Source organism: Orcinus orca, chromosome 4 (assembly GCF_937001465.1).
Source record: "Orcinus orca chromosome 4, mOrcOrc1.1, whole genome shotgun sequence".
Lineage (NCBI taxonomy): Eukaryota > Metazoa > Chordata > Mammalia > Artiodactyla > Delphinidae > Orcinus > Orcinus orca.
Genome location: NC_064562.1, coordinates 117,202,524 through 117,221,262, shown reverse-complemented (window position 1 = coordinate 117,221,262; position 18,739 = coordinate 117,202,524). Strand labels below are relative to the sequence as shown.

Genomic DNA, 18,739 nt, shown 5'->3' with positions numbered 1-18,739 from the left:
ATGAGTCAGGGACAAATGAAGTCCAGGCCCCGATGACCCAGCAAAGGCAGCTTTAATTGTGCCTTAGGGCAGGACAAAGACTTCCGCATCCATCCTCACATTTAATCCAGGCTCTGCCAGTGTAACTATGGTAACTATTCTTCTCTGCATTAAATGGATACGGCAGGTTAGGGGACTTAGCTGGGTCTCCAGAGTGCAAGTGGCCAGCTGGGGATTCCCTTCCAGTTTCTCCCATTTTGTGTGCTGGACCAGGTCACCTGGTCCTCCTTCCATCAGTGAGCCTGGGCTCCACTCGCAGCTTGAGGAGAACACTTGCTGATTTTGTTCTGGGGCATGGGTTTCACTTCATCTATTCCATAGACATTCTTTAAAAAAATGTCACTTTTTTTTTTTTCCTGATAAAACTTGTAAGGGTACAGTGTAATTAAAAATCATCATAATGCCACTGTTATGGACTGAATGTTTGTGTCCCCCCCAAATGCATATGTTGAAGCCCTAACCCCCAATGTGATGGTATTAGGTGGTGCCTTTGGGAAGTAGTTAGGTCATTAGGTCCCACTAATTCCCCATGATGGAATTAGTGTTCTTATAGAAGAGGAAGAGACACCAGATCGCCCCCCTCCTCGACCCCTGCACAAAGCGCACCTAGAGGAAAGGCCACGTGAAGACACAGTGACAGGCAGCCATGTGCAAGCCAAGAAGAGAGGCATCACCAGAGACCAACTCTGCTGGCACCTTGCTCTTGGACTTTGAGCCTCTAGAACTGTGAGAAATAAATATCTGTTGCTTTGTTATAGCAACCACAGCTAAGACAGCTGCTACCCAGAGGTCACTACTATTCACACTTTGGTCTGTTTTCTTCCAGTCTTTTTTCAGTGAATAGATATATACATTTTTTTCTTTTTTCCTTTTTACAATTGTGGTCCTGGTGAGGCTCTCTTCCTGACTTTCAGGTGCTGCCTTCTTGCCGTGTCCTCACATGGCCTTTTCTCTGGGCAGGGAGAGAGAGACCTCTCTGGTGTCTCTTCCTCTTCTTATAAGGACACAAGTCCTATTGGATCAGGGCCCCACCCTTATGACCTCATTTAACCTTAATTACCTCCTTATACCCCATCTCCAAGTACAGTCACATGGGGGGTTAGGGCTTCAACATATACATTTTGAGGGGCCACAATCCAGTCCATAACACATCTTGTTGGACATCGAATTTTTCTGAAAGTTTTTGTTGTTATTATAAATAGTACTGTGATGAACATCTTTGGCTAAAAATATTTTTGAACATCTCTGATTCTTTTCTTTTTTTAAATTATTTTATTGCAGTATAGTTGATTTACAATGTTGTGTTAATTTCTGCTGTCTAGGAAAGTGATTCAGTTGTGTATATTCCTTTTCCATTACAATTTATTGCAGGATATTGAACGTAGTTCCCTATGCTATACAGTAGGACCTTGTTGTTTATCCTCTGGTTATTTTCTTGAGTTAAATTCCTAGAAGTAGGATTGTGGGGATAAAGGGTGAGATGTTTTCAACAAATGTATATTGGGTAGTTTGACCTACTGGGAACTCCTGGCTGAATGAAATGGGCTTTCCCATTCATAAAGCATTTTCTTTTACATGTGTTACTTATGAGAACCTCTCACAGTAGCCCTGTCAGGGACAGTAGGTATGATCACGATCCCACTTAGAGATGAGGAAACTGAGAAATGAAGTAAATGTCCAAGGTCAGGCAGCTCGCCCTTGCATAGCTGGGTGGGATCTGAATGCTGACTTTAAATCTACTGCTATTTCCATGGCATTGCAGTGGCTGCAGTGGCCAGCAGGGTTTGCTGGGTGAAATCTTTCTCTTTGATTAGTTGACATCACAGTATATTAGATATATTGGCATTAACAAAATATCATTAAAATTATTTTCACCTGTTCCTTTTTACTATTCTTTAAATGTGGCTACTAAGAAATTAAAAACTACATATGTGGCTCACATCAGTGTCTTGCATTATCTTTTGGGGGAAAATGCTGTTGTAGCCATGTACGCAGACATTTCCCACCAGGATTTTTCATCTGAAAAAGTCCCTATAGGACTGGGGCTTAGTCCTGCCTTGGCCTTGCTTGTTGAGCAATTGGAGACACGTCTCTCCCTGTCTCTGGGCCTCTTTCCTAAACTGGATAGTGAGTGGTTTGAACTAGATATGCTTATAACTTGATTTAGCCTGTTGTTGTTTTTTTTTTAAATAGGGCAAAGTGTTAACCATTTTTGAGTTATCACCTGTCAGTTTTTTTTTTTTTTAATTTGTTTTTTCGTTGCATTGGGTCTCTGTTGTTGTGCGCAGGCTTTCTCTAGTTGTGGTGAGTGGGGTCTACTCTTTGTTGTGGTGCATGGGCTTCTCATCATGGTGGCTTCTATTGTTGCGGAGCACGGGCTCTAGGCGCGTGGGCTTCAGTAATTGTGGCACGCGGACTCACTAGTTGTGACTTGTGGGCTCTAGAGCGCAGGTTCAGCAGTTGTGGTGCATGGGCTTAGTTGCTCCACGGCATGTGGGATCTTCCTGGACCAGGGCTTGAACCCATGTCCCCTGCATTGGCAGGCGGATTCTTAACCACTGCGCCACCAGGGAAATCCCACCTTTTAGTTTTAGATTTAGATGTCTCTAGAAAAATTGGGAGGTTTGATAATCCAAAATGTGCATGGCAACAAAGAGCTAGAGCCAAGTTGGGGTTGTTCCCTCCAGATGGGGGGGTGGCTGCTCAGTTAGCTACAGTCCCCAGCACTCCCTAATGTTATCCCAGGCCTGCTTTAGTCATAGACATTTCTTGCCATGCCCTGGAGTTTTTAAAACTTCCCTCTCCTGGACTTACCCTTTTCTCTGATCTTTCGAGCCAATATTCCACTATCCATGCTTTTAGTACATACAAGGACTTTTCTCCTGGTGTGAGAATTCCTCTTACTGGTTTGAGTCCTTTACTTTTCTCAAGAGTGAAGTTTCGAGGAGCAGCAGTTCTGAAAAAAGACCTGGAAACATAAATTGAGATTAGAGAATGGCTCACGGAACCCTTCTTTATTGTGGTCTGGGGTTATCGGATCCAAGTGTGAGAAAGGCAGCTTGGCATGAGGAAACAACGCCTGCTTTTAGTTGGTAGGACAATTTCCAGATCAAATCAACAGGAGGCTGCCAGCTCGCAGGGAGCGTTTGTGGCAGAACAGCCAGCAGCTGTGGGCGGCATTAGTATTACCTGCTCAGGTTCAGTGGACCTGGGATGAGACAATGCCATTTGGACCAGGAAAGAGGAGAAGAAAGGGGAGCTGTGTGCATTATAAGTAAAAGAAAAGCCAGCCAGTCGGAGGCAAACAGCATTGTCTGCATTTGTCAAAGGCTCTATACAATGCCTCCCAGATGTCCCGGGGAAGGCTGGCCACAATCTATAGCAACTGGGCAAGCATGAGGGGCAAGCAGATGGGCAAATAGCTGACTCAGACACCCCCAGGCGGCTGTTTCCTTCCCCACTTGTGCCTCGACACTGGGAAGTTGCCAAAGGAAGCTGGATTTCCAATGAGGAAAGACTTTGCTTGCGGTTGCTTGTGGGAACCCCAGGGGGTCATCTGGGGTTAAAACTCAGAGGAGAGGCAAGGTCAGGGTTGAGGACCCAACTGTACCATTCTTCCTGTAGGGAGATTATGCACAAGGGTGCTCTTGGTTACATGGGGAGGGGGCTCACATCCTCTGGGCCTCTGCTCTCCAACTGAGAAGTGATCAGTTACACACAGGTTTCAAGGAATTCCTCTCTCAAATCACCTGTACTTGCTGCACCTGCTCCATGCAAGGCCCATTGTTAAGCACCCTGGAAGCTACCAAAGTGAATACATCTTAAACTGGCAGCCATGGGGAATCTTCGGAGGTTTTGAAACAGACAGTGACTCCATTGGAACTATATTCCCCCAGATCCCTCCTTTGTTCTCCAGAGTCCAGAGTCCACCCTCCATGTCATTTCTTTTCTTCTTCTTTAGGAGGCAGTGTGGTCAGAGGCAGGGACCGAACTCTGAGGTCAGACTAGAACAGCCTTGTCGCTTCCTAACTTTCAAACCCCAAATGCAGCTACATATTCTATTTGTAAATAATATGGCCTAATTCCTGAACCTATCCGAGACTCCAGCAGCTCAACAGTGTCGTCACAGAGCAGGATCTTTCTATGTTTCCACTCTGCCACCCTCAGTGGGTGAGGGTTTCATCCCATGCTTGTTGCTTCATGGTCACAAGATAGCTGCCAAAACTCCAGCCTTCATGTCTGCATTGAAGGCTGGAAAAAAGGGGGAGAAGAAGAAGAAGTAGGCTTTTCTCATTCTGATCTCTTCCATCAAGAAAGCAAAAGCTTTTCAGTAGTGCCCAGTAGACCTCATCTCACACCCTACTGGCCACAGTGGCCATGCTTAACTTCAAGGGAGGCCAGATGATGAGCTTCTGGTTGGTTTTGGTGTCTTTAGAAGTAAGTGGTAAGACAGAGGGCGTGGATAATGATCATTGGGTTGGCAACCCAACAGTAAAGGCGTACCCAGTTCTCCAGATTTCCAAAGTAGCCCTTTCATCTTTCCTTCATTGTTCTATTCCCTTTTGGAAGAAAGGGTTTGGGGTATGGTGGGGTAGGTTGCCCGTTTTTAGTAAATTTCCATCCCTGTATCCCTGCTTCCAAGACCCAGATTTTTATTTGTTTTGTTTTGTCCCGTAGACCATGAGTTGAGTACTGGCAGGTTCAAGATTAAGGCAGGATGCCAAGGTTGGGGTTTTGGAAGGTCCCGTGGAACTGCCAGACAGGGGACCCTCAGGACCAGAGCCTGAGCTGCCAGATGAAATCACAATCACTGCTAAGAAGGAAGCTTGTGTGTGTGCCCGTGTACGTGTGTGCAATGTCTCCATCTCACCTCACGGGGCAAGGAGCTTCCCAGGGCTGCTCAGGAAGTGGGTCCTTGTGTTTTTCAGGTTTGGGGTGATCCACTCCGTGTTCACCAACCTGCTTCTTTGGGCGAACAGCATCCTGAATGAGTCAAAGCACCAACTTAACGAGCACAAGGAACGGCTCATCACCCTGGGCTTCGGGAACATAACAATAGGTGAGTGGTAAGAGTTGCCCAGCTGCCATCTTGGAACAGCTCGGAAACCTGCAGAGACCAGAATGTCCGTAGATGGAGGTACGGGTTTCAAAGACCTGCAGGGTCCACCCAATTCAACACCGGCCAGACAATCCTCTGTTGTTGCAAATCTTTCAAAACCTCCTAAGTCTCTCATCCTGCTTCCATAAGTAGGGTGTGCTGAGCATAATTAAAGGTTTCTTCAGTGACTCAGGGACTTGTCAGATCCAGGGGTCATCATTTTGATCACCATTTCTCATGGTCCAGTTTGGTATGGAAATGAATGTCTTTGTTTACAACCTTGGAAGATTGGTGGTTGTTTCTGTTTGTGTTTTTAATTAAACCTCTATTACCAGTTCTTTCTACTAAAAGTATAGCTTTAAAAAATCCATAGAAGTCTAATGGTATGTTGTGGTTAATTGGTTTTCGTTCATTTGAAGTTTTTATTTAACTCTACTTAGTTTATAATTTTGGCCCATCTTTATTCCCCCCTTGTTCCTATTGGAGTGCCTGTCTCATGACTCTTCATTTTCTTCCAAAATTCTTTAGCATTTGTGACCTGTTGCTTCTATATTAGAGCACTGGGGTTGAGAAGAATGTGGGGTAGAGGAAGGTGCAATGTACAGGGGACTGATGTCTCAGGTTTGGGTCTTGTTCCCATCACCTTCTAGCTGTGTGACCTTTGGAAAACATTCAACCACTCCGAGCCTCCCTTTTCTCTTTTATGAAGTGAAGGGACTTGAACCATGTACTTTCCATGAGTCCTTCCAGCTTTAATGTAATGCACATCTATCCTCTCTGCACAAACCCAGGTCAGTCCCAGAGAGCAACTTTAAACCCGTTTCCTCACCAGTGCGGTGGGGATGACAAAATTAGGGAGACACACTACATTTTTTCACCACCCCTCACAAGCAGCCCGCTCTTGGGAAGGCCATTCTCTTTGGGACCCGTCTCCTCACTGGTATCAATAACAGTAACAGCAGTGACAACAATAACAAAAAGTTTTGTTAAGCATTTTCTGAGTGGCTGGCACATTCAACTCTTGTCCCAACACTCTGAGGTAGGCAACAGTGACCTTATTATATGGGTGAAGCCATTGAGCCAGAGAGAAGTTAAGTGACTAACCCAAGATCACACAGCAGATGGACGATTGAGCTGGGATTTGAATTCCAGCAATCTGGCTCCAGAGACCTTGGTGAAGATGGGATTAGATTAATTTATAAAAAAGGACTCTGTCAGCTCTAACATTCTGTTAATCTGAACCTTTTCTCCTGAGTATTTCCCTTGTCTTTTGCATTGTATTGTATTGTGTTACAAGTGTTGGGGAAACTCCTTTTGAATTGAAAATTGCAGTATTCTGCAAAAGTGAGGGTAATTAATGCTAAGGTAATTAATTCTGCAAAAGTGAGGGTAATTAATGCTAAGCTTTTTTGTCTGATTTTATAAGTAGTATCATATAAATTAAAACATATCATAAATTAAAACAATGACAAAACGTAAAGAAAAAATCCACAGTAGCACCTACACAGAAGTGCACTTAAATGCTGTTAACATCTGGTTATTTTTTGGTCTTTGTGCTATTTATTTTTTTATAGTTGAGATCATACTGTACATATTCAATCATTTTTTTCTACAACATAAGAAATAGATTTTACATTGCAACCCAAATGAACACATACCTGTATGTGTGTACACATGAAATAACAATCTTACTATATCAGAGACACTCAAATTTCTATTGTATTTGATTCCATTCATTCAATCCTGTTTTATTCCATTGCAATTCCATTAAAAAATATATTGGTTGCTACCCTCTAAATTGATTTCACAACTGAGTTCTGTGCTGTGGTATGCATTTAAAAATACTGGATATACAATTTGTTCTTACTTTTTTCCCATTGTTATTGTAACAATTATTTTCTTGTATCATTAAAACACAATATAATTTTTAATGGCTGCCTACTATTCTATTGTAAGGATGTACCAAAATTCATTTAACACTTTCTAAATTGTTAACACATTGAGGTGTTTCTCTTTCTTTCTCAAAAACTCACAACAAAATTTTACCTAATGCTTTGACTATATTTTTGACTTGTCCTTTAGAATAGATTGGAATTATAGGCCAGAGACTTTATATCATCTTTAAGGCTTTTGTTGCATATTTCATTAATTACTTACAGCTTTTCCCCTCCTTGTTATGAAATGGTCCTTTATACCATCGCCAAGTGTCTTTCAGAAGGTGGGGCCTGTCTCGTGCCACGCTTGCTGGCTTCGGATATTCTCAAGAGGAAAATTTTTGCTGCTAAGGGGCATTTTCCCTCACAAAGTTGTTTTTGAAAAGTAATTTAAAAATCACACAGGTCAATCATATTCACATAGAAAGTTTAGAAAATACAGAGAAGCAAAATCTAGAGGAAACTTACATAAGGTTGTATGTCAATTATATCTCAATAGAAGTTTCTTTTGCTGAAAAAAAAAATTCACCTGCCATTTTTCCGCCCAGAGATAACCATTGTTAACATTTTAGTTTATGTCCTTCCAATTTTTTTCTATGTCTGTCTACCTCCCTATCTCTCTGTCTCTGTATGTATATATCACCAAGATATCTATAATTGATAAAAACGGAGCCGTACTCCAGCCTCTTTCGCAGCTGCTTTTATTCAACAGTGTCTTCTGAACGTCTTTATATGCTGATGAGTAAATTTCTAAAATACCATTTGCAATGGCTGGACAATATTCTGATGTATGGATGAGATCTAATTCGTGTAATTAGTACTCTTTGGGGAGTATTCATGGCTGTCAATTTAGCCATGATATGAAACGTGACAAAAAGCCATGAAATAAAGCTTTTAATTCAATGGCAAACCCAAGCATGAATCCACAGTGAGAGTATTTGTTTGTGGTTTTCTGCTTCGCCACTGAATGTTCTAATTGTCCTCCCCTGTGGTCTGTCTCCCTGCTAGTTTTAGATGACCACACGCCTCCATGTAACTGCACACCCCCGACCCTCTGCTCTGCCATCTCCCACGGGATCTACTACCTCTACCCTTTCAACATAGAATATCAGATACTGGCCTCCACGATGCTCTACGTCCTGTGGAAAAACATCGGGCGCAAAGTTGACAGTCATCAGCGTCAGAAGATGCAGTTCAGGTCTCACGGGGTCATGCTGGGCTCGGTACTGGGCCTGACCGCACTGGCTGCCACCATTGGGGTCGTGGTGGTGTATCTGATTTGGATCGGGCGTTCCAAAACCGGGAGCGAGTCAGCACTCATCATGTTCTACCTGTATGCCATCATCTTGCTCGTACTCATGGGGGCGGCGGGGCTGGCTGGGATCCGGATTTATAGGCTAGATGAGCAATCACTAGACGAGTCCAAAAATCCGGCCCGCAAACTGGACGCAGACCTGTTGGTGGGCACTGCCTCCGGCTCCTGGCTCATCTCCTGGGGCTCCATCCTGGCCATCCTCTGTGCCGAGTCCTGCCCCCTGTACACCTGGTACAACCTGCCCTACTCCATCCTGGTGGTTGTTGAGAAGTACATCCAGAACCTCTTCATCATTGAGTCCATTCACCGAGAGCCGGAGAAGCTCTCCAAGGACATCAGAACCCTGCAGGTGGTCACAGTCTGCAATGGCAATGCCACATCCCTCCCTTCTTCTTGCTTCGAGAGCAGACCTGCAGCCGGGGACATGGCTCCCCAGGACGGCGAGATGCCACATGCGGCCAATGGAAATATGTGTCTGAGAGAAGTTGGTAGCAAAGAGGAAGAGGAGAAGAGCTGGGATGGGGCCCTGGGCCCAGCCTGCCACGCCCATTTCCTGCAGGGCAATGCCCAGAGAAGAGTCTTAAGGAATATTGCAGCCTTTTTGTTCCTCTGCAATATTTCGGTAATCTGCAAGTTATTTCTTTATTTAAAAATACTGATTAATCTGTTTTCCTTGCCGTTTTCAAATAAGGAATAAAGGCAGCTTTTAATCAAAATAATTTAAACGTAAGGTTAAAATATTAGACTGGAACATAGGCTTATATTCTACAAATTTGCTGACTGAGTATCTGTATGCCATGGACTGGGGTGGGAACTAAGAATTAAAGGTGAGAAGACATAATCTCTTTCCTCAAAAAGATCACAGTATTAGTGGGAGAGAGGGACAAGGAAAAAATATAATAGAGTGAATATGGCAAATGCTGGGACAGGGCTATCTGCAAGGTGGAATGGGAGCATGGAGTCAAAGAGGGACTTCAATAAGTAGGGGATGCTTGAGGTGAGACAGAGACTCAATTAGGAGTGATTTTGGCTGCAAATAACAGATAGCTTGATCAGCAGTATCTTCAGTCTTAAAGACAAGAATTCTGGAAGTTGGCTATTCAGGGTTGGCCTGGCCGCTGAACCCTATCATCAAGGATCCAGGCACTGTTCACCTTTCTGCTGAATGTGGTTGGCACATGGTCATAGGATGGCTGCAGCAGCACCAGGCATCACATCTGGGTTTAAGACAGGAAGACAGAGGGAAGGATTGGTGCCAGGCAATGTCTACAATTGATGTGACCACCCCTAACTGCAAGGGAGGAGGGGGAAGTGGATGGTTTGCTTTCTAGCCTCTATAATGGACGGTAAGAAGGTAGAAAAAGATGTATAATCAGCCACTCAATATTGTCTGCCTCAGCCTCAAGGAACAGTTGGAAGTTTACCAACTGTGATCAAGGCAAGAAAAAGAAAGGCTTGGGGCAGAGGGCACGTGATGTGCAAAGACACAGAGGCAAAGGACACCATGGCCTATTTGAGTAGCACGAGCAGCTTGTCATGAATTCCATACTCGTGAAGCAGGGCGGGAAGCAGGATGGAGGGTCTGGTTAGACGGGTCTGGCTTGAGCAGAGCTTCATAAGCCTGGCTGAGTCTGGTCTTCACGCTGAGGGCAGTAGAGGACCCTCTCAGATTTGTGTTTTAGAATGATCTTCTAGCAGCAACGTGCAGGAAGGATGGAGGGAGGTAAGATCAAAGTCAGGGAAACCGGAACAGAAGCCCCACACAGCTGCCCAGATAGGAAATGATGGAAGCTTGAACCAGGGCAGTGCTGGTGGGGATGGTGAGAAGGAAAAGGAATACAAAGCATTGTGTGTTGTTGGGATTTGTTCTAGAGGTACATAGAAGGGTGGCAGGTCTGGGTAAAAAGGAGGGAGAAGCAGCCTTTGGTGCACACAGGCATCTGCAGTGACTGTGGCTGGTGGAATGGTGACGACGCCCCAGCACACGGGGCCCGCCCATCATCGCAGCCAACTCTCTGCTACCAGCCTCCGTATCATCAGGGCTGCTCTGTTTCCCCAGAAGCTTACTGATTTTTAGCTTCCTCTCCCTAATATCAGTTGGTGCATGTCCAGGGACTGCAACTTTTGATATTACCCTAAGGCCACAAAATTGGGGGTTCCATCTGAAGCTGAAAGGGCCATGTGTCTGCCAACCTAATCTGATTCTTGCTTTGGGTCACCTGGACCTTGGTCCCCCTCCAGGTCCGCAGACAGATATGGGGAGTTCTGAAGGGAGAAGGGGTCCCAGAAGAGTGTGGCTCCAGGTGCGCCCTCTTCTTTCATCTTATAGACATTTATGGGGCACCTGCTCTGTGTCAGGAACTATGTGGGTGCAGCAGTGAACAAAGGACTTAAAACAGGAAAACAAGAGAGAGAGATATTAATAACTACAATGGGGCTGCATTTTATATAAGGCTTACATTCCAGAGAGGGGTGTATCAGCTTAGATTCTTATAAAGTCAGAGTTGGTTCTAGAAAGCCCCTAAAGCGTATTTTATTTTATGCACCCCAAAGTATGAAGATCTCTCTTTTCAGTGAGTTCAGAAAGACCACTTTCCCTGTGTTGGTTTTTTGCTTGATCACCAGGTTGTATACTTGGCTTGCTTTTTTGGACCAGCCTGACCGAGAATAGCACTGCTATACTAGAATCGAGTGGCAACTGATGGTCTCTTGGGACCCGAAGGCCAGGTCCAGGGCTCTGGACCAGGAGAAGGACACGTTTTATCTCTTCATCTCTGTGCTCTGCCCCTGATGGCCCCAAGCACTGCCTCCGTTCCCTGGGGAGTGAGCCAGAGGACGGAAATCATTGCAGGCTGATGTCTTAGGATGACCTGAGCCAACTCCATGGGCAGCACTTTGAAACCCTGCACTTCATCCCATGTTGTGCCAAAGGCATCAGGCAGAGGCAGGAACTGTTTCTGTCCGGGACGAGGAGCTGGCGCAGAGGCAGCGACTGGAGGTGCTGGTGTGCACGACCACGTGGGGCAATTGGCAGCTGTGGGGTGGACAGTAAAGGGTGGTGGGTGTGATGATGGAAGACTTTGGGTGCTGTGGGAACACTGGGGTTCAGGGGAGGCCTCCTCTTGGTGGAGTGGAGCAGTCTGGGCGAAGCAGCAGGTACGGGGAAGGCACGGATGCAGAGCAAGGTAGGGCTTGCTGGATGTGCTCAAGAACTGGAAGGAAACCCATGTGGCTAGAACTTGGAGAGCAAGAAGAGAGAGGTGTGGCCTGGTAAGCCATGGCCACAAGCCAGGACTTAATCCTAAATGCAACAGAAAACCATCTAAGGGTCTTATGCTCTGAGTGACAAGATCTGATTCGTGTTTTTATTCTTTTAAATTAAATTAAATTTTAATGGTGGTAATGAACACATAACCTAAAATTTACCATTTTAACCATTTTCCAGTGTACGATTCTGTAGCATTTAGTGCATTCACATGATTGTGCTACCATCACCGCCACCCACCTCTAAAACTTTTTCACTTTGCAAAACTGAAATTTTGTACTCATGAAACAACTCTCCATTCCCTCCACTCCCATCCCCTGGCAACCACCGTTCTACTCTCTTTCTCTATGCGTTTGACTCTGGGTATCTCATATAAGTGGAATCATACGGGATTTATCTCACGTGGTGCAAGGACCTTCAGGTTCATCCATGTTGTAGCCTGCGGAGGGAGAGGGATGCCAAGAGCGGCTCCCAGGTTCTGCCTTGAGTTCCTGATACATGGTGATGCTACTTATGGAGATTGGGGTCTCTGGAGGGGGAGCAGGCTTGGGAGGGGCTCAGGTGAAGGAAGCACGTGACTTTAGTACTGGACACATTCAGTGGTAAGGACATCCAAGTGGACATAACCAACAGGCAGATATTTTGGTTTTCTATTGCTGTGTAACCAGTGACCCCAAATGCATGACAAAAACAACAACCATTTTACTATGTCTCAGGAACTTGTGGGTTAGGAATTCTGGCAGGGCTTGGCTGGACAATTCTATTCGTAAGGAAACTGACTGAAGCTACTGGATGGGCTGCTTGGGTTGGAAAGTCCATGATCTGGTGCCTTGGGTCGGGGAGGCTGAAAGGCTGGACTCAGTGGGGACTCTGGCTGCAGTGTATTCGTGGGGACTCTCCAGCATGGTGGTCTCAGGGGAGGTGGACTTCTTAGGTGATGGCTCAGGACCCAGAGCCAGGCTTCCAAAGGCCTGGAAGTGCCAGTCTCTTAAGGTCTGGGTGTGGACATTGCACGGCACCATTTCTGCCATATTTTATGGGTCCAGCAGTGATAGCGTCCACCCAGATTCAAGGGAAGGGGGCATAGGTTGCCTTTCAAGGGGATGAGTAGCAAGAATTATAGCCAACTTCACAGCAGATGGAAAGATCTGGATTTCAGGAAAGAAGTCCATAAACTCTTCTTTTCTTCTCATTTTTTCTTTTTTTTTCTTTTTAACATATTTAATGGAGTATAATTTGCTTTACAATGTTGTGTTAGTTTCTGCTGTATAACAAAGTGAATCAGCTATACATATACATATATCCTCGTATCTCCTCACTCTTGTGTCTCCCTCCCACCCTCCCTATCCCACCCCTCTAGGTGGTCACAAAGCACCGAGCTGATCTCCCTGTGCTATGCAGCTACTTCCCACTAGCTATCTGTTTTACATTTGGTAGTATATATATGCCAATGCTACTCTTTCACTTCATCCCAGCTGACCCTTTCACCTCCCCATGTCCTCAAGTCCATTCTCTATGTCTGTGTCTTTATTCCTGCCCTGACCCTAGGTTCATCAGAGCCATTTTTTTTTTTTTTTAGATTCCATATATATGTATTAGCATATGGTATTTGTTTTTCTCTTTCTGACTTACTTCACTCTGTGTGACGGACTCTAGGTCCATCCACCTCACTACTACGAATAACTCAATTTCGTTTCTTTTTATGGCTGAGTAATATTCCATTGTATACATGTGCCACATCTTCTTTATCCATTCATCTGTCAATGGACACTTAGGTTGTTTCCATCTCCGGGCTATTGTAAATAGAGCTGCAATGAACATTGTGGTACATGACTCTTTTTGAATTATGGTTTTCTCAGGGTATATGCCCAGTAGTGGGATAGCTGGGTCGTATGGTAGTTCTATTTTTAGTTTTTTAAGGAACCTCCATACCGTTCTCCATAGTGGCTGTATCAACATTCCCACCAACAGTGCAAGAGGGTTCTGTTTTCTCCACACCTTCTCCAGCATTTATTGTTTGTAGATTTTTTGATGATGGGCATCCTGACTGGTGTGAGGTGATACCTCACTGTGGTTTTGATTTGCATTTCTCTAATGATTAGTGATGTTGAGCATCCTTTCAGGTGTTTGTTGGCAATCTGTATATCTTCTTTGGAGAAATGTCTGTTTAGGTCTTCTGCCCATTTTTGGATTGGGTTGTTTGTTTTTTTGATATTGAGCTGCATGAGCTGCTTGTATATTTTGGAGATTAATCCTTTGTCAGTTGCTTCATTTGCAACTATTTTCTCCCATTCTGAGGGTTGTCTTTTTGTCTTGTTTATGGTTTCCTTTGCTGTGCAAAAGCTTTTAAGTTTCATTAGGTCCCATTTGTTTATTTTTGTTTTTATTTCCATTTCTCTAGGAGGTGGGTCAGAAAGAATCTTGCTGTGATTTATGTCATAGAGTGTTCTGCCTATATTTTCCTCTAAGAGTTTTATAGTGTCTGGACTTACATTTAAGTCTTTAAACCATTTTGAGTTTATCTTTGTGTGTGGTGTTAGGTAGTGTTCTAATTTCATTCTTTTACATGTAGCTGTCCAGTTTTCCCAGCACCACTTATTGAAGAGACTGTCTTTTCTCCATTGTATATTCTTGCCTCCTTTGTCAGAGATAAGGTGACCATATTTGTGTGGGTTTATCTCTGAGCTTTCTATCCTGTTCCATTAATCTATATTTCTGTTTTTGTGCCAGTACCATACTGTCTTGATTACTGTAGGTTTGTAGTATAGTCTGAAGTCAGGGAGCCTGATTCCTCCGGCTCCGTTTTTCTTTCTCAGGATTGCTTTGGCTATTCGGGGTCTTTTGTGTTTCCATACAAACTTTAAAATTTTTTATTCTAGTTCTGTGAAAATGCCATTGGTAGCTTGATAGGGATTGCATTGACTCTGTAGATTGCTTTGGGTAGTAAAGTCATTTCCACAATGTTGATTCTTTCAATCCAAGAACATGGTATATCTCTCCATCTGGTTGTATCACCTTTAATTGCTTTCATCAGTGTCTTATCTGCATACAGGTCTTTTGTCTCCTTAGGTGGGTTTATTCCTAGGTATTTTATTATTTTTGTTGCAATGGTAAATGAGAGGGTTTCCTTAATTTATCTTTCATATTTTTTATCATTAGTGTATAAGAATGCAAGAGATTTCTGTGCATTAATTTTGTATCCTGCTACTTTACCAAATTCATTGATTAGCTCTAGTAGTTTTCTGGTAGCATCTTTAGGATTCTCTATGTATAGTATCATGTCATCTACAAACAGTGACAGCTTTACTTCTTCTTTTGTGATTTGGATTCCTTTTATTTCTTTTACTTCTCTGAGTGCTGTGGCTAAAACTTTCAAAACTATGTTGAATAATAGTGGTGAGAGTGGGCATCCTTGTCTTGTTCCTGATTTTAGAGGAAATGGTTTCAGTTTTTCACCATTGAGAGTGATGTTGGCTGTGGGTTTGTCATATATGGCCTTCATTATGTTGAGGTAAGTTCCCTCTATGCCTACTTTCTGGAGAGTTTTTGTTTGTTTTTTTTTTGCGGTACACGGGCCTCTCACTGCCGCGGCCCCTCCCGTTGCAGAGCACAGGCTCCGGACGCGCAGGCCCAGCAGCCATGGCTCATGGGCCCAGCCACTCCGTGGCATGTGGGATCCTCCCGGCCCAGGGCACGAACCCGTGTCCCCTGCATTGGCAGGCGGACTCTCAACCACTGTGCCACCAGGGAAGCCCTGGAGAGTTTTTTTCATAAATGGGTGTTGAATTTTCTTGAAAGCTTTTTCTGCATCTATTGAGATGATCATATGGTTTTTAGCCTTCAGTTTGTTAATATAGCGTATCACATTGATTTGTGTGTATTGAAGAATCCTTGCATTCCTGGGATAAGCCCCACTTGATCATGGTCTATGATCTTTTTAATGTGTTGTTGGTTTCTGTTTGCTAGTATTTTGTTGAGGATTTTTTCATGTATGTTCATCAGTGATAATGGCTTTCTTTTTTGTAGTTTTCTTTTTTTGTGTTATCATTGTCTGGTTTTGGTATCAGGGTGATGGTGGCCTTGTAGAATGAGTTTGGGAGTGTTCCTCCCTCTGCTATACTTTGGAAGAGTTTGAGAAGGATAGGTGTTAGCTCTTCTCTAAATGTTTGATAGAATTCACCTGTGAAGTCATCTGGTTCTGGGCTTTGGTTTGTTGGAAGATTTTTAATCACAGTTTCAATTTCAGTGCTTATGATTGGTCTGTTCATATTTTCTATTTCTTCCTGGTTTAGTCTTGGAAGTTTGCACTTTTCTAAGAATTTGTCCATTTCTTCCAGGTTGTCCATTTTATTGGCATATAGTTGCTTGTAGTTGTTTCTCATGATCCTTTGTACTTCTGCAGTATCAGTTGTTACTTCTCCTTTTTCATTTCTAATTCTGCTGATTTGAGTCCTGTCCCTTTTTTTTTCTTGATGATTCTGGCTAATGGTTTATCAATTTTGTTTATCTTCTCAAAGACCCAGCTTTTAATTTTATTGATCTTTGCTATTATTTCCTTCATTTCTTTTTCATTTATTTCCGATCTGATCTTTATGATTTCTTTCCTTCTGCTAACTTTGGGGTTTTCTTTGTCCTTCTTTCTCTAATTGTTTTAGGTGTAAGGTTAGGTTGTTTATTTGAGATTTTTCTTGTTTCTTGAGGTAGGATTGTATTGCTATAAACTTCCCTCTTAGAACTGCCTTTGCTGCATCCCATAGGTTTTGGGTCATCGTGTTTTCATTGTCATTTGTTTCTAGGTATTTTTTGATTTCCTCAGTGATCTCTTGGTTATTTAGGAGTGTAATGGTTAGCCTCCATGTGTTTGTTTTTTTTACAGTTTTTTTTTTCCTGTAATTGATATCTAGTCTCATACGTTGTGGTTCGAAAAGATACTTGATACAATTTCAGTTTTCTTAAATTTATACCAAGGCTTGATTTGTGACCCAAGATATGATCTATCCTGGAGAATGTTCCATGAGCACTTGAGAAGAATGTGTATTCTGTTGTTTTTGGATGGAATGTCCTATAAATATCAATTAAGTCTGGTCTAATATGTCTTTTAAAGCTTGTGTTTCCTTATTTATTTTCATTTTGGATGATCTGTCCATGGGTGAAAGTGGGGTGTTAAAGTCCCCTACTATGATTGTGTTACTGTCGATTTCCCCTTTTATGGCTGTTAGCATTTGCCTTATGTATTGAGGTGCACCTATGTTGAGTGCAAAAATATTTACAATTGTTATATCTTCTTCTTGGATTGATCCCTTGATCATTATGTAATGTCCTTCTTTGTCTCTTGTAATAGTCTTTATTTTAAAGTCTATTTTGTCTGATATGAGTATAGCTACTCCAGCTTTCTTTTGATTTCCATTTGCATGGAATATCTTTTTCCATCCCCTCACTTTCAGTCTGTACGTGTCCCTAGGTCTGAAGTGTGGTCTTTTGTAGACAGCATATATACAGGTCTTGTTTTTGTATCCATTCAGCCAGTGTATGTCTTTTGGTTGGAGCATTTAATCCATTTACATTTAAGGTAATTATTGATATGTATGTTCCTATTACCATTTTCCTAATTGTTTTGGGTTTGTTATTGTAGGTCTTTTCCTTCTCTTCTGTTTCCTGCCTAGAGAAGTTCCTTTAGAATTTGTGATAAAGCTGGTTTGGTGGTGCTGAATTCTCTTAACTTTTGCTTGTCTGTAAAAGTTTTAATTTCTCCATCAAATCTGAATGGGATCCTTGCTGGGTAGAGTAATCTTGGTTGTAGGTTGTTCCCTTTCATCACTTTAAATATGTCCTGCCACTCTCTTCTGGCTTGCAGAGTTTCTGCTTAAAGATCAGCTGTTAACCTTATTGGGTTTCCCTCTTATGTTGTCACTTTTCCCTTGCTGCTTTTAATATTTTTTCTTTGAATTTAATTTTTGATAGTTTGATTAATATGTGTCTTGGCATGTTTCTCCTTGGATTTATCTAGTATGGGACTCTCTGTGCTTCCTGGACTTGACTGACTATTTCCTTTCCCATATTAGGGAAATTTTCAACTCTAATCTCTTCAAATATTTTCTCAGTCCCTTTCTTTTTTCTCTTCTTCTTCTGGGACCCCTATAATTCGAATGTTGGTGCGTTTAATGTTGTCCCAGAGGTCTCTGAGACTGTCCTCAATTCTTTTCATTCTTTTTTATTTATTCTGCTCTGCAGTAGTTATTTCCACTATTTTATCTTCCAGGCCACTTATCCATTTTTCTGCCTCCGTTGTTCTGCTGTTGATTCCTTCTAGAGTATTTTTAATTTCATTTATTGTGTTGTTCATCATAGTTTGTTTGTTCTTTAGTGCTTCTAGGTCCTTGTTAAACATTTCTTGTATTTTCTCCATTCTAGTTCCGAGATTTTGGATCATCTTTACTATCATTACTCTGAATTCTTTTTCAGATAGACTGCCTATTTCCTCATCATTTGTTAGGTCTGGTGGGTTTTTACCTTGCTCCTTCATCTGCTGCCTATTTCTCTGTTTTCTCATTTTGTTTAACTTACTGTGTTTGGGGTCTCCTTTTCGCAGGCCTCAGGTCCTTAGTTCCCATTGTTTTTGGTGTCTCCCCCCAGTGGGTGAGGTTGGTTCAGTGGCTGTGTAGGCTTCCTGGTGGGGGGGACTGGTGCCTGTATTCTGGTGGGTGGGACTGTATCTTGTCCTTCTGGTGGGGAGGGCCATGTCCAGTGGTGTGTTTTGGAGTGTCTTTGAACTTAGTATGATTTTAGGCAGCCTCTCTGCTAATGGATGGGGTTGTGTTCCTGTCTTGCTAGTTGTTTGGCATGGGGTGTCCAGCACTGGAATTTGCTGGCCGTTGGGTGGAGCTGGGTCTTAGTGTTGAGATGGAGATCTCTGGGAGAGCTCTTGCCAATTGATATTACGTGGGGCTGGGAGGCTTCTGGTGGTCCAATGTGCTGGACTAGGTCCTCTCACCTCGGAGGCTCAGGCCCGACACCTGGCCTGAGCACCAAGACCCTGCCAGTCACATGGCTCAGAAGAAAAGGAAGAGAGAAAAAAAACAAAAACAAAC

General features: G+C 43.1%; 1 protein-coding gene across 1 annotated transcript in view; it reads left to right on the top strand.

The window, feature by feature from the left end:
* The window catches only part of OTOP1 (otopetrin 1), a 43,977-nt gene that overhangs the window by 19,177 nt on the left and 6,061 nt on the right, over nucleotides 1-18,739 (top strand). The window contains exons 4-5 of the mRNA XM_004269633.3: nucleotides 4,968-5,098; nucleotides 8,080-9,008. Of these exons, the coding sequence (XP_004269681.3) occupies nucleotides 4,968-5,098; nucleotides 8,080-9,008 (1,060 nt within the window). The remainder of the gene's footprint in view (nucleotides 1-4,967; nucleotides 5,099-8,079; nucleotides 9,009-18,739) is intronic.